This window comes from Hoplias malabaricus, chromosome 7 (assembly GCF_029633855.1).
Source record: "Hoplias malabaricus isolate fHopMal1 chromosome 7, fHopMal1.hap1, whole genome shotgun sequence".
NCBI classification, from domain to species: domain Eukaryota; kingdom Metazoa; phylum Chordata; class Actinopteri; order Characiformes; family Erythrinidae; genus Hoplias; species Hoplias malabaricus.
In genome coordinates, this window is record NC_089806.1 from 16915968 (window position 1) to 16929505 (window position 13538).

At 39.7% G+C, this 13538-nt stretch overlaps 1 protein-coding gene across 1 annotated transcript in view; it reads right to left on the minus strand.

Moving 5' to 3' along the window:
* evlb (Enah/Vasp-like b) overlaps positions 1-13151 on the minus strand; it is a 50262-nt gene extending 37111 nt beyond the window's left edge. The window contains exon 1 of the mRNA XM_066677154.1: positions 12794-13151. Within this exon, the coding sequence (XP_066533251.1) occupies positions 12794-12798 (5 nt within the window). The 5' untranslated portion in view covers positions 12799-13151. The remainder of the gene's footprint in view (positions 1-12793) is intronic.
* Positions 13152-13538: the final 387 nt, after the last annotated feature.

Sequence of the window (13538 nt, forward strand, 5' to 3'; positions counted from 1 at the left end):
CGTTTTTAAGCGAGCTGAGCCGAGTCGAGTCGTGTAGAGCCAGACCCATGCGATGGAAAAGTAAGTCTCTTTTAAGTTACATTTTTTAGTTTTCCTTTATAGCTATAATAAACTAGTCTGAGTGAATCAGGCAAAACTCTAAGGATTTAGAACAACAGTAAAATAGAAAGAAACAAAACTAGAAGAGCACTTGTTTAGTTAACAAAATTATTTCCAAATTAAATGATCAATTTTGCGTTTTACATTCATAAATTTTCACGGAGTCATCCTGAGATACTTGTCTCTAACAGTAAGGTGTAAAGGAGCAAAAGCTTCTCGTTTGATTTTTGGCTGTAATTTCAGATCGGCATCTAGTCAGTCACTGGCTACTAAACATGTGTAACACATCAAAGTAACACGACATACGCAAATCAAAAGAGACTTAATAAAATTCAATAATAAATTATTTATGAATTTAAAACAGACAGTTGGATGTGGAAATATTCTTTTCACACAGCTTTTTTTAAAACTTTTGCCTCAAATAAAAATGCTATTTGATTATTTCTTTGTTATAAAGTCTTCTGTTGTCTCGGGGGGTGGGCGGTTCAGAGAGCAGAAACTGGGCAAACTTTGGACCCTATATTATGATTGGTTCAAATTATTTCTTGCAGTCAATCATTTAGAATGTTGCTTCCCCCGCATCATAACTCATTTGCATAAAGTTGAGAAAATCTGAATTTGATTTGTCGCTTGTCGCTGTCTCCATGTCGCTGAATCGCAGCTAAAACCATAGGAAATGACTAGATGCTTGTCGCTTTTTCACCTGCTAGTGTGAACGGGGGGTTAGAATCCAGCCTGCGTGGATCAGGCAAAACGGGATAATACTACGTTTAAAAATCAGTAGTAATTATATATATATAATATGATTTTCATTGGACAGCCACAATATATGAAGTGCACTAACATACTATATCGAACCAAATTACTGATTTTGTGAATTGTTCCACCTCTAGAGAATAAGGAAATGTCATTCTCATTCAGGGTCCTGTTTGGTCATTGATGAAACATGTATCTACTACAGGGAATCGAAATGAGTCACTCTCTCTCTGACTGTTAGAAAAACCCAGATAGCTAATGTATGTAAAATAGACATCAAGCACAAAGTACAAATATGAATTTCTTGACACCTACATAATCCTTTCATCACAGGTGACATAATAAAAACCTTCTGTAATTCGTCCTACTAATAGACTTCAGATATCATAACTCTCCCTGGGGTGAAACTGAATAAAGCAGCTTTAATGACAACAGATGCTGTCATGTATGTCTTATGTATGATGACCTTCAGTAAAGTGTTACTCACTCTGTGTGTCACTACAAGTCTTACACTGCTAGTTGTGATTTAACTGCTTCATCCGGATCTTCTCTTAAAATTAAGCTAAATGCAATTAACATGTGGTTAACACCTGACATCAGTCAAGTTTATCAGGAATCAAAGCGCTGGCACCAAAACAATAGTTCTGTGGCTTATGTGTGGTTTATTATTGTGGCATTATCTCAGCAGGCCTACATCACACACTGATCAAAGATTAAACTGCAACAATTACATTAGATCCAGTGAAAACAAGGGCAGAAATTCTGAATTTCAATCTATTCAATCTCCCTTCTTTTACATTAGTACTGGGTCAGTGAACATATTTGCTTATTTTGGTCAAAGGAGATTGTATGAATTATGGAAAATTTAATGTATGATCTAATTCTCTCAGGCCTGTGCTGCAGATTAGCCACAGATCTGTTCTCTCTATATCTTTCCTTTATTTTAGTTCCCCAGCCTGCTTTGAGTTTGGTGATAATTAAAGATCATTTAAATTTGGTCATTGCTAACCTATCCTTTATTTATTGTAAATATTTTTAATTCACAAAGAGCATTACATACTTTGGGCCATCAATTAAACCAACACCGGTGTGCAGCATCCACCTGGATGATGTAACAGCAGGTATCCCGCTCTATTATGTTCACCACACATCAGCTATTTGGTAGAGAGGTGAAACCGCAAGGCAAGAAACGCACCTCGTAAAGGGCACCAGTCCATGGCATTGCACACTTACCCAGTCACTCAAACACTCAAACACTCTCACTGTGGAAAGTTTCAAACATCCAGTGGACCTGCCAATATGAGCTCTCAGATTAGGGGAAGAAACCAAAGGAAACCTAGGCAGATATGGGGAGAACACACCAAACTCCTTACAGACAGTGACCCGAGGCTTAAACTCGGGACCCTGGAGCAGTGTAGCAGCCACACTATTGCACCACCAAGGTATTCATAAAAACTGAAAAGCAATCTCAGTATGTGCCTGTATCAAATAGATCCTGTTCTAACACCTGTTTACACATGGCTGCCCCCATGTGGAGAACCCACACGATGGAACTTAAACTAGTTCGTTAAGAGACTACAATTTGATTCTTCATCACATGTAAGTTGAAAATCACATTACAGAAAAAATATATAAATAATTCATAATCACCCACAGATACAGTGTACAACTATATAAACTCTATATGCGCAGCTGAATGACAGGAAATGAATAAAACACTAGACAGTGACAAACATAAACCATACCAGACATGCGGACTGAGGAACTGACAGGTAGACAGACATATAGAGATGGAGGAGTAGAGGCTGCTAAGGAAGCAGTACATGCAACCCCTCCCCCACCACCATCCCCATCATATATCTCTCTCTCTCTCAGGTGCCTAGCTGCAGACTGCAGTTTAATCCTTAAAGGAGAACACCTCTAGTGGTGCTCAGCCAAAAGGGTTAACTGTATAAATATCCATTGCCATCAGTGCAGGACCACTGCATTGAGACTCATGTTAATGAAAAATAAAGATGGACAAATTGAAGGCAGAGGAAATTAAGTAAGCACATGAATGAAACAGGAGCCTTCAAATATAACTGTTCATTCTGAAGGGGAGCAGTAAAAAATTGAATGACGCAGAGGAATGAGCAGGGATAAAGTAGAGCAGGAAGGAGGAAGAACGTAGGAAAAACTGGCTGAGAATAAGAGGATGATGAAACTGTGTTAACAGTGTGTGAGGGAGAGACAGCAATGTTGGAGATGGAGATAAGACTAAGAGACAGATAGGTGTGAGAGGCAGAGCTGTTAGGAAGAAAGAGCAATTTTAGAAATATATGAAAGGATGAGAGAGAGAGAGAGAGAGAGAGAGAGAGAGAGAGAGAGAGAGACAGAGATAATGTAAGACAAAGATGTGAGACAACGTCTAGTGAGAGATATTAGAAACTGAGGGATACCATGAGTGAGAGAGACAGAGAGAAAGAGAAAAAGATGTAAAAGTGAGAAATACAACATAGAGACAGAGATATAAATAGAGAGAGAGAGAGTGAGAAAGAGAGAGAGAGAGAGAGAGAGAGAGAGAGAGGGAGAGGGAGGGAGGGAGAGATGGAGGCTGACAGCTGTCTCTGAGGCCGATCTCTGTTCAGGTTGAGTGGTACTTCCCCAAGGTCAGACTGGCAACTGCAGCCAATCAGGCTGACTACAAGCTAACAGCAATAAACATATTCAACTTGTCCCTTACTTACGGCAGTTTTAGGACCACAGCATTGAAAATATATAAATAAATAAATAAGATTCCTACAATAAAGTCAGAATTCTTAGAATAATCTCAGAATAGTTCTGAGAAAAATCTGAATAATTCTGAGAAAAATCTCTGAATAATTGAGTAAAAATGGTCCCTATAATTCTGAGAATATAGTCAGAATGTTTAGAGAAAACATTCGGACTATTATTCTGACTGGGTTATTATTTATTGTAATATGTAGACAGACAGACTCACAGTCATGCGCCATTAGTGAGTTGTGAAAGAAGCAGTCAGTGAAGTGAACAGAATTCTTTATTAAATGCATCCACACGACATGACGACTAAACCCCGTCAGTGCAGCCCCTGACTGCGATGTGGCTATAGTTTATTGTACAAGCCTTAATACGATGAAGTCTCATGAGCACTCTGGGGTCGATCATTTTCGTGATCATTATTGTATCCTGTGAAACTACGTGCCCTCTTCTGAATAAACGGGTTCTTTCACCGATTCAGGGTTTAAACTAATCACAATCTGGTCCTGATGTGGAAGAGAACTGAGTGTTTATTCTTGACATCTGTACCATCTACATGCAGCGAATTATTCCAAGATTATTCTCAAAATTATTCAGAGATTATTTTGAGAATTCTGACTTTATTCTCAAAATCTTTTCTTTTTCAATGCCGTGGCCCTAAAACTCTGTTGTACTTACTTGCTGAGGAAGTGGTGGAGAAAGAGTGAAATCATGGATTTAAAGGATGAGGGTGTGATAGCTACTGAAGCTCAGTCACCAAAAGACACTGTAACACACTGTGTATATTCATTATAACATGCATGTTTTTCCCAGGACAGCGAGCTCAACTTGCAGTACATGGCATTATTACAACAAGCAAATTAAGCTACATTCTACTGAGACCACGGCTACCAATAAAGAAATACACATCCTTTTACACCCTCATAGTCGCCAATATGTATGAAAGTAATTATTTACCATTTATACATTTTCTAAGCCACATAAGTATCAAATTGTTTGTAGTCCCAAATGCTTTATGCTCTAGGAGCAATTTCCCACATGGAGGCGTCTATGTATAAAATAGATTTTGTACAGAACTGCAGACACCTACAGTTTACCTGAAGTACACGGGCTGTGTCACAGCATGAAGAAGATTCATTGAGGAAAATGACAGATTCTTCCTCAAAGCTTTACAGAAAAGTCCTCACCGTGACCAAACAGACACAGGATTGGGAGAGTGGCACACTTCCAAAATACTTCAGCCTCCAAAGCGAACATATGCACTCCATAACACAGCAAATGTATTCACCCTCATACTCTCACTGTGTCACAAGTCGCTGGCTCTGTATAAGCAAAGCTTTACTGAAAATGACGCCAACTCTTTCATAGCTCTATACAACACAACGTCACTTTAACTTGTATTTCTAAAATATAAACACCATCTTAAAGCAATGTAAAGAAGTTCTAGGAATTTTGATCAAGATCCTATTTTATGTATTTTTTTAATAATAATAATGTTTAAGTGAAAATAACCACACATTCTCTACAGAGAAAACACTTCTGCATGTTTTAATGGATGAGTGTTTGTTGAATTTAACTTTGCACATTTTATAGTGTTAACAGAATCAAACAGAAATTAATCCGTTACATTTTTACATAAAACTGTCGAAAGCCACTTACAGAAGAAAAAAAAGGCTACCAACCAGAAAGAGAGTGAGAGTCTTACCCAAACTCATCAACTGCATGCATGGCCAAGGATAAAGAGATCCTTAATACGATGAGAGGGAGGGAAATGGGGGAGGAGAGGAAAGGAACAAGAGATTGAGAGAGAGAGAGAGTGAGAGAGAGAGAGAGAGAGAGAGAGAGAGAGAGAGAGAGAGAGAGAGAGAGCAAGAAAAGAAGAGAGAGATAGAGGGGGGGCGGGGGGTGGAGGGTAAAATGACTGTTAGTGTAGCCAGTAGACGTTGTCCACTCATCACTTCTACATGAATACTGACATATAGCGGGAAGGAGAGATAGAGTGTGTGTGTGTGTGTGAGAGAGAGAGAGAGGGAGAAAGAGAGAGAGTGAGCGAGAGAGAGAGAGAGAGAGAGACTGATTGAAGCTGAAGATCATGTGGTATACTTCCTTGTCTCTCAGCTCATCCTCTAAAAGGATTGAGTGGCCATAAGTGACAAAATGGGGCCCTGCCCACCAAGAACACACACACGCTTGAGTTTGTAAAATCTCAGGACACAAAATATGTACGTATATATGAAAGCACGTATGTGAAATAAGATATTTTGAAGGCTAAGCCTAAGCATACTTCTAGATGTAAAACCTCTAACCAAATAATATTTGGCTGGTCATTCTGGTCATTTCCCAAAAATAACATACAGTAAAATACCAGAATACTGTATCCATAATTTATACAAGAAATATCACTGCTACATTGATTTATATGAAGCAGAGCTATCTTTCTGAACATGAAAAGAGAAAAAAACACAAAGAAAGTGACCCGTGGAAACAGCAATCAGGTAAAAACACGTGTTTTCCCACAGTTCTATATTAACAAATAACAGTGGAGTTAAGTTGATGATGTTGACTATGGTACTGGCAAATGCTTTGCATGGGTCAAAGGTCAGATAAGGGGTCCCCTTAGCAGAACTTCTCTAAGGGTCCCAGAAAGGTTAGGACAGGCTCTGAGTGTATTAGTATTAGTGTAACTGTATTAGAGAAATAAATGAAATAAAATAATAAATTATTATTATTTTAATCTAAAGGTATTTATAATCACAGGTGTAAAATATTGAAATAAACTCTTCCTAAATCATCACTGTCAAAACAACAAACAAAATATAAACCCTTGACTTCCAACATGGTGACTTTAAAAAACTCATTCCAAACGTATAATGCTGGTCCATTACTTCAGAGAGCATGGTTTCACTGCTCCACAGCCCAGTTCTCTAAGGGTTTTATACCCCTCTAGCCAACACTTTTCATTTGTCATATTTATATTTATATTTATCCCATTTCATTTCAAGATATTCTTTGTAGATTTTTCTCTAACAAAACCAACCAAGTGGCTCCTTCCAGAATCAGACATATATGTTACCTCAGAAAGTACATTGGCAGAGAGACTGATACAGCATACTCTCCTAGGTCAGAAGATTCCTCCACACTATTATCAGCAGGTTCCTTTGTCTTTGAAGCCATGTCTGGTCACCAGGGCCTGAGAATTCAGCACGAGCTGTTCTATTTCAAACTCATATGTGGGCCAACCAGGCAAGCAACATCACAGAGATCCATACACACTGGCCAGGATCAATATGCACTCACGTGAGTCTACTGGCATCATGCTTTTAGTGCCTTGATGTTAAAAGATATTTTAGCAGCAAGAGCCCTGTGCATGTTCAATGTTCCGTTGCACTGTGAAAGCAATCATTGAAATGCATGCAGGTCAATCTCCTGTTTTGCACTGAGCCTTTCGGGTTATGACCAAACGGTCTGGGCAAGAAGAGGTCAGCTTGCAATACACCTCTCAACACAGGTCTTACAACTGAGTCTGCTTAAATAAAGATAAAAGCATTCCCAGTGCTGTCTGAATTGTAGATGATATGGAGATTCAAAGCAATGATATGTACCTCTTTCTTGTTCAGCAAGCATGGTTAGTTTTGAAACAAAATACACATTAGCATTTCACAAATCTTATACTCCATTAATGTGCATGCTCTATTCTCTTTGTTTTTTAAATAAAATCTTTAGTCCATTTCTAATTTGAGACACTCTTCTCCGCTTTCAGGACCATCTGTTTATAAGCCCTGCACCACTAAAGCCTGACTTCAGTGTAACTCCTGTGGGAGCAAACGGGGGCACTTACAGGGGTACATTAGGGGCCTCTACTTGCTGTAGTGACAGCCCATTCTCCTCTAGGAAAGCTTAACACTGGATAACTGGATAACATTTGTGAAGGCCTGACGGCATTCAGCAACAAGAGCAATAATGAGATCAGTCACTGATGATAGGTGATTTGTTCTGGACCAAGATCTGGCACTCAAGCTTATCCTAAAGTTATTGGGTGGAGATCCAACACTCCAGCGAACGCTGTTCCACTGCTCTGAAAAGGAATGCTAAGAGGCTTTATATTGTATGCATAGAGCATAAGATTTCCATGCTTTTCCATTTTCTATGGAGATGCATGCACCAAAAAATGGGTACTTTTACAAATATTTGGACATATACATGATGCTAGTTTTATGACTGCTGTATATACTGTATGTATATATATTTTTTTGAAAACCTCTCACGTCAGGAATGACATTGTTAGTTGCCTTCTATTTAAAAGTAAGTCGTCATTTTGACCTTATTATTTTAATGCATGCTCATCCTGCCCATCAAACTCTGTATCTCCACTGCCAAGACTGGACAAGAAGTGCTACTATAAAAAGTGCAAATGTTAGGCTGATGTATTGTTTTTCGTTGCAAGGGCTCAAATAAAAAAGACACCACTAGCTGCCTGCTGTTATCTTTATGTGTTAGACAGATAGATTCAATTACTGCCATTGCTCAGTACAAGTACACGACAAGAAAATATATTTTGATAAACATGTCAGGCCTACAAGCCATACTACAGCACTATCTGACTAATTCAAGTCACTGAAGTGGTGCAAGTGTGAGGGAGTGAAAGGGTGTCTGAGTCAGCGACTCTGAGAGGAATTAAAATAGCCCTGTAACTGCTTAGACTGTGTGCTCTACCGCCAAGTGAAATCAGAACACTTAATTGTAGTATGGCCCCACTGGTTTTAAATGAGGTCAATAAAATTCTTGTGTTGTTACTGCTGCAAGACTTTTTTAGATGTTTCATTAGAGTGGAATCATTAGCAATGTGTTAAGTGCCTTGTAAACACAAGCTTTCATGTCCATTGGCTTTTTTACAGTCTTCAAAAAAGAGAAACTTCAATCGTACTGTGTATCTGAGCATATAAAACATTACGCAGAAGTGGTGAAATAAATTTCACAACATGCCTCAAAGGACACATAAGCTAATTTATTCTCAAACAAATGGTTGCCCTATACTGCACACACACATTAATCTCTGAAAAGACATCCCAAATGAAACTTAATCCCAGATTAGCAGCAGGAAGCAGACAGATGTCAGAAATATTTGGTTAACACATTTATTCAACACTTACAGGCTAACCATAACAATACCACAGGGTTTCAGAAGAGTCAGGATCACCACAGTCTGTGAGAGTGGTATTGTTTTTTTTTTGTCTGGAGTTGATGAATGAATGTGTTAACCCAATGATTCTGACATCTGTCTGCTTCTTTTATATATTACAGATGCACTTTGTAACTATAGTCCATTTATTGCACTGTCTACCTTTCACCCAGTCCTTCAATGGTCAGGACCCACATAGGATCACCACAGCGTAGGTATGACTGGGGTGGTGGATCATTCTCAGCTCTGCAGCAATGCTGACTTGATGATGACGTGTTAATGTGTGTTGTGCCTGTATGAGTGGATCAAGCACAGCAGTGCTGCTGGAGTTTTTAAACACTGTGTCCACTCATTGTCCACCGTTAGACACACCTACCTCATTGATCCACCTTATAGATACACCTTGAAGACAGTAGCTCATCTGGTGCTGCACAGTTTGTGTGGATCCTCCTCTTGTCCTTTATCAGTGGACACAGGACGCTGTTGGCTGGACATGTCTGACTGGTGGACCATTCTCAGTTCAGCAGTGACACTAATGGGTTTAAAAACTCCAACAGCACTGCTGTGTCTGATCTGCTCATACCAACACAACACACACTAATGCACCACCACCACTGGTGGTGCAGTGCTGAGAAATATTCACCACCCAAATCATACCTGCTCTGTGGGGATTCTGTGGGGTCCTGACTATTGAAAAACAGGGTGAAATGGGGGTATGAAAGTATCCAGAGAAACAGATGTGTGGTGTATGGCCAATAAATGTTTAATATGTGTTTTAAATATAATAGGAAAAAAAATTATAGAATAACCCAAATATTGCAAGCTCCTGTTCTTGTAAGTCAGATTCATTTGACATGTCCCTGACCTAGTAATGTTCCAGGCTTAGTCTGATTACATGAATAGGGTTATTGATACATTCCATGCAGACAGGTCAGATCTATGTAGACCAGGGGTGACACACTAAACACACAGTCACACAGACATATACAAACCCCTCATCCAGAGATAGAAGCAGGTCATTCAAAACAGACACATTCATCCTGCAAAGTCTGAGTCTGTGTTTGCAGAAAAGATGTCTGCATTTGGAGGTGGGTGGATGGTATGCAGTAATATATCTGCATTCAAATGTATTATCTCCATCTATTAGTAAAACCTGCATTAGTCATTATTATTAATAACTTTATGCAGATTTCTAAAGGGAATATCTTCTATTGTGGGGAGCTGCAGTTCTCTCTGGTATGTTTACGTTCAGAAGAGTATTACGTTCAGAATAAGTAAATATTACCTAACTATGGAGCAAGAATAAAACAATATACTCTTTTCATGATTATATATATAACAATATCTAGGTTCACGATTTTCAATGTTTGGAGGGTCTTTGCTGTTTTTCTACCATGAGCAAAGATAGAGGAGGCCTAGCATGTCTGACCAAGCAACTTGTAAAAAAGACTCTTATGATTTGAAAATGGCATTATGCCTAATTGCATTTTCAATAAAATATTAATCTTTCAGTCTTACAGTACAGGATATATAAAATACAATTGAAACATTTTTATATGAATGTCTATGAGCCTGTAACCTTAGCCAGTCCTGCCAAAGTGAGTAGACTGGCCGGCTGGACAGTGAGGCAGGCAGACTTGGCAGCCACTGTCCCTGACCTTGGGGGAGCAGTGAATCTTCACACCGCCTGTTACAGGATCTGCCAGCACCAATTGGCCTCAGCATGGCACTCAGGAGAGACCTGCTGTATCTGGCGCTGGAGGTGAATTGAAAACATTGCAAGGGTGAGTAAGGGGGATGTAACTTCACAGTGTCCTCAGGTCATTTTGATTTATCTATTCAGAGTTTGAATAGATTTTTCAGTCTAATATAAAACATATAACAGCTCCAAACACAACATTCTGAAAGACTTTTGATCTGACAGCTTACTTCATCAAGTCTAGCTGGGATACAGAGTTTCCAACAACATAACATTTCTCAGCTCAGGCAGGAATATCATGCTATCTCATTAAGAGGTTTTGGCCAAGACTATGGCTGCATGGGGGGTGTTTCCTTCTGATATTGCAGGAGCCTGTACATAACCTGAACAAAATATTAGTAGTTCAAGTGAAATAAACCTTGCACATTATCAAAAAAATTAATTTTGATTTTAAAAGTCAGAAATGTATATCTATATATTGTTTTTTAATCGAAATGTATCTGTAATCTGCTAATACCACACCATATTAGGTTTCCCTCATCACAAAGTGCTACAAAGCATTGTGAAGGCTAGCATGTTAGCTAATAGACCTCCATTGGCTAGAATCATGCTCGGGTGGAGGACGGCCCTTGTACCAACCTAAGGAGAGCAAGGCCAATCATGCTCTATTGGATTCCTGGCCACAGATGGCTGTTTGGTTCTCATGGGAACAAATTTGCAATCTCTAAATGACAGAACCAATATTTAAGATATTTGTGCCACAATTTTCCTTTCCTGCAAAAAGCTTCTGCTGCTTTGCCTTGCCATTGTCACACAGAGGAGGACAGTATTTCTCACAACCATGGGGATCACTAACCACTAAAAACATAATTTAAAGACTAAAACAAAGAACCCTGACACACAAATTACATGAAGAACTAATACGAATAAATGACAAACCCAGAAAACAAACACAGGGATTAAGTAACAGGACACAGTAGGATGTACCTGTGAGCTCAGTCACATATTGATCAGTATTGATAATTATCATGAAATATATAAAATTATGTAGTGTTTGTGATATATTTTTATTGGGATATCAAATTTGTCCATATCACTGAGACCCAATATGTGTGTTTTAGTGCTGTCAATTGATTAAAAAAATGTAATCAAGTTATTCACAATAACATTCTGTGATTAATCATGATTAATTGCAAGTTTAAATGGTGGTATTTCCTAGATTTTTTTTTTTTTATTTTTTTTTGGAATGGAAATAAAACAAATAAATGCATGGCAAAAATGACAAACTGGTTAGGAAACCATCCTTTTTACTATCTTATTACATTTCAGAGTCATTTTTATGATATTTGAAAAATCTCACAATTTATTGAGTAAAAAAAATCAGGAAGAATTAACATCAAACATAACGAAGCTTGGACCCATTAGCTTAAATTGAGAAAATCGCAGATTGCAGTTCACAGTTCAGACAATATAGCTATATAGCTTCATATTCCAGCTTCAACAAATTTATAATAAATAAATGTGGATTAAGCCAGTCTCTCTCTCTCTTTATATATATATTTTTATCTAGAACTGGCAGGGTTCATTTAAATAATGTAGTCTTCTGAAAGGGCTATTATCGTAATGTCGATAAAGCGATGTTAACTCGATATACTGCGCCGCCTGCTGTCACCCGCGCGCTCTCAGCTCCCTCAATGAAAGCTCTAATCACCATGTTACGCACGTGCCGTCTCGTTGCTATGACAACAGCACCGTTCCACCCAAGCCACGCCCTCCGCTCGGCCTGCGTGCGAGTTCCCGTCCGAACGCAAACGAATTCGTTTACGTTTTGTATCGGTTAAACGTCCATAACCGTGCCCGTGTGATTCAGTTCGCCTCGGGCGCTATTAATGTCCCTCTCCCGGATAAAGCGGAACTGGACTCTTGTTCCGTTCCTCCTTAAACTGTGCGGCAGTTAATCTGGCGGCTAAGCCAGGTATGTAACTGCTGCAATATTTAAGGTGGAACGGAACATTTGTAAGCTCAAGTCTACGGTGCCGGGGATGAGCCGCTGCCCCGCCTCGGCGGCCCGCTGCAGGGGGTAGAAACACCGGTCAAAACCAGAGCACACTGTCAAACGGTCAAAACTGCTTTACGAGAAGTCAAAAATAAAAGACGGGGCAGTGAGACAGATGCGGTCAGCTAATCCTATTAAAGCCACAGCTCCTAAATCCCGCTGCAGCGCATTGTGCACGAGGGTTCCCGAGCGGCGCGTGTCTGTCTTTCAGCCTTTTCGCTTTGTGTTTTCTGCGCTTGGTCCTTACCTCATGTCTCCTGTGTCCTCGGGCAGGACTGCGCCAAACACCGCTGCGGTCTTTTCTGCCTTCTCTCTTTATGTCTCCCGTTCCTCCCTCAGCAGCACGGTGCTGCTACTACCCTAGGACACTCACTGCAGCCTGAGAGAGATGTACAGATGCTAGAGAGGGGGGGAAAGACGACAGAACGACCCCTCTGTTCTTGGTGTAATATAAAAAAGCCCCGCACTTCACTGTCCGCCCTCTTCACTCTCTTCACTTCCATTTCACAGAAACCGTGTCCGCTCAGCGTCTTTCAGACCCCTGAACACCGAGACTGAGGGCTGCTGCTCAGGGGCCATGTTTCCACACGGAGAGAGAGGTGGGAGAGAGTTCGAGTGGGTTGTGTGTGAGAGAGAGAGAGAGAGGAAGGGGAAGGGATGAGTGCAGAGGAAAGAAAAAGATAGAGGGGTCGAGTGTCATCCTCAGCAACGTCTTACATCCACACAGAACTGTGGATCAGATTTGACCTTGCATTTATTACGAAACAAGAGCATTAATTACTAAAGCATTACTCAGACCATATCCAATGACCCATATTTATCACAATTCTCAGAATATTAATGCTGAATAAGGATGTCTGTTATAAAGCAGTGATCAGGATTAAATTGGCCAGGCTTGATCTTAGACCAGTGTTGAATAATACAACACCTCACGTGTCATATGGAGTCATAGTCCCAGTCTAAAGTTTTTGGCTTATAGGCATGAGTTCAAG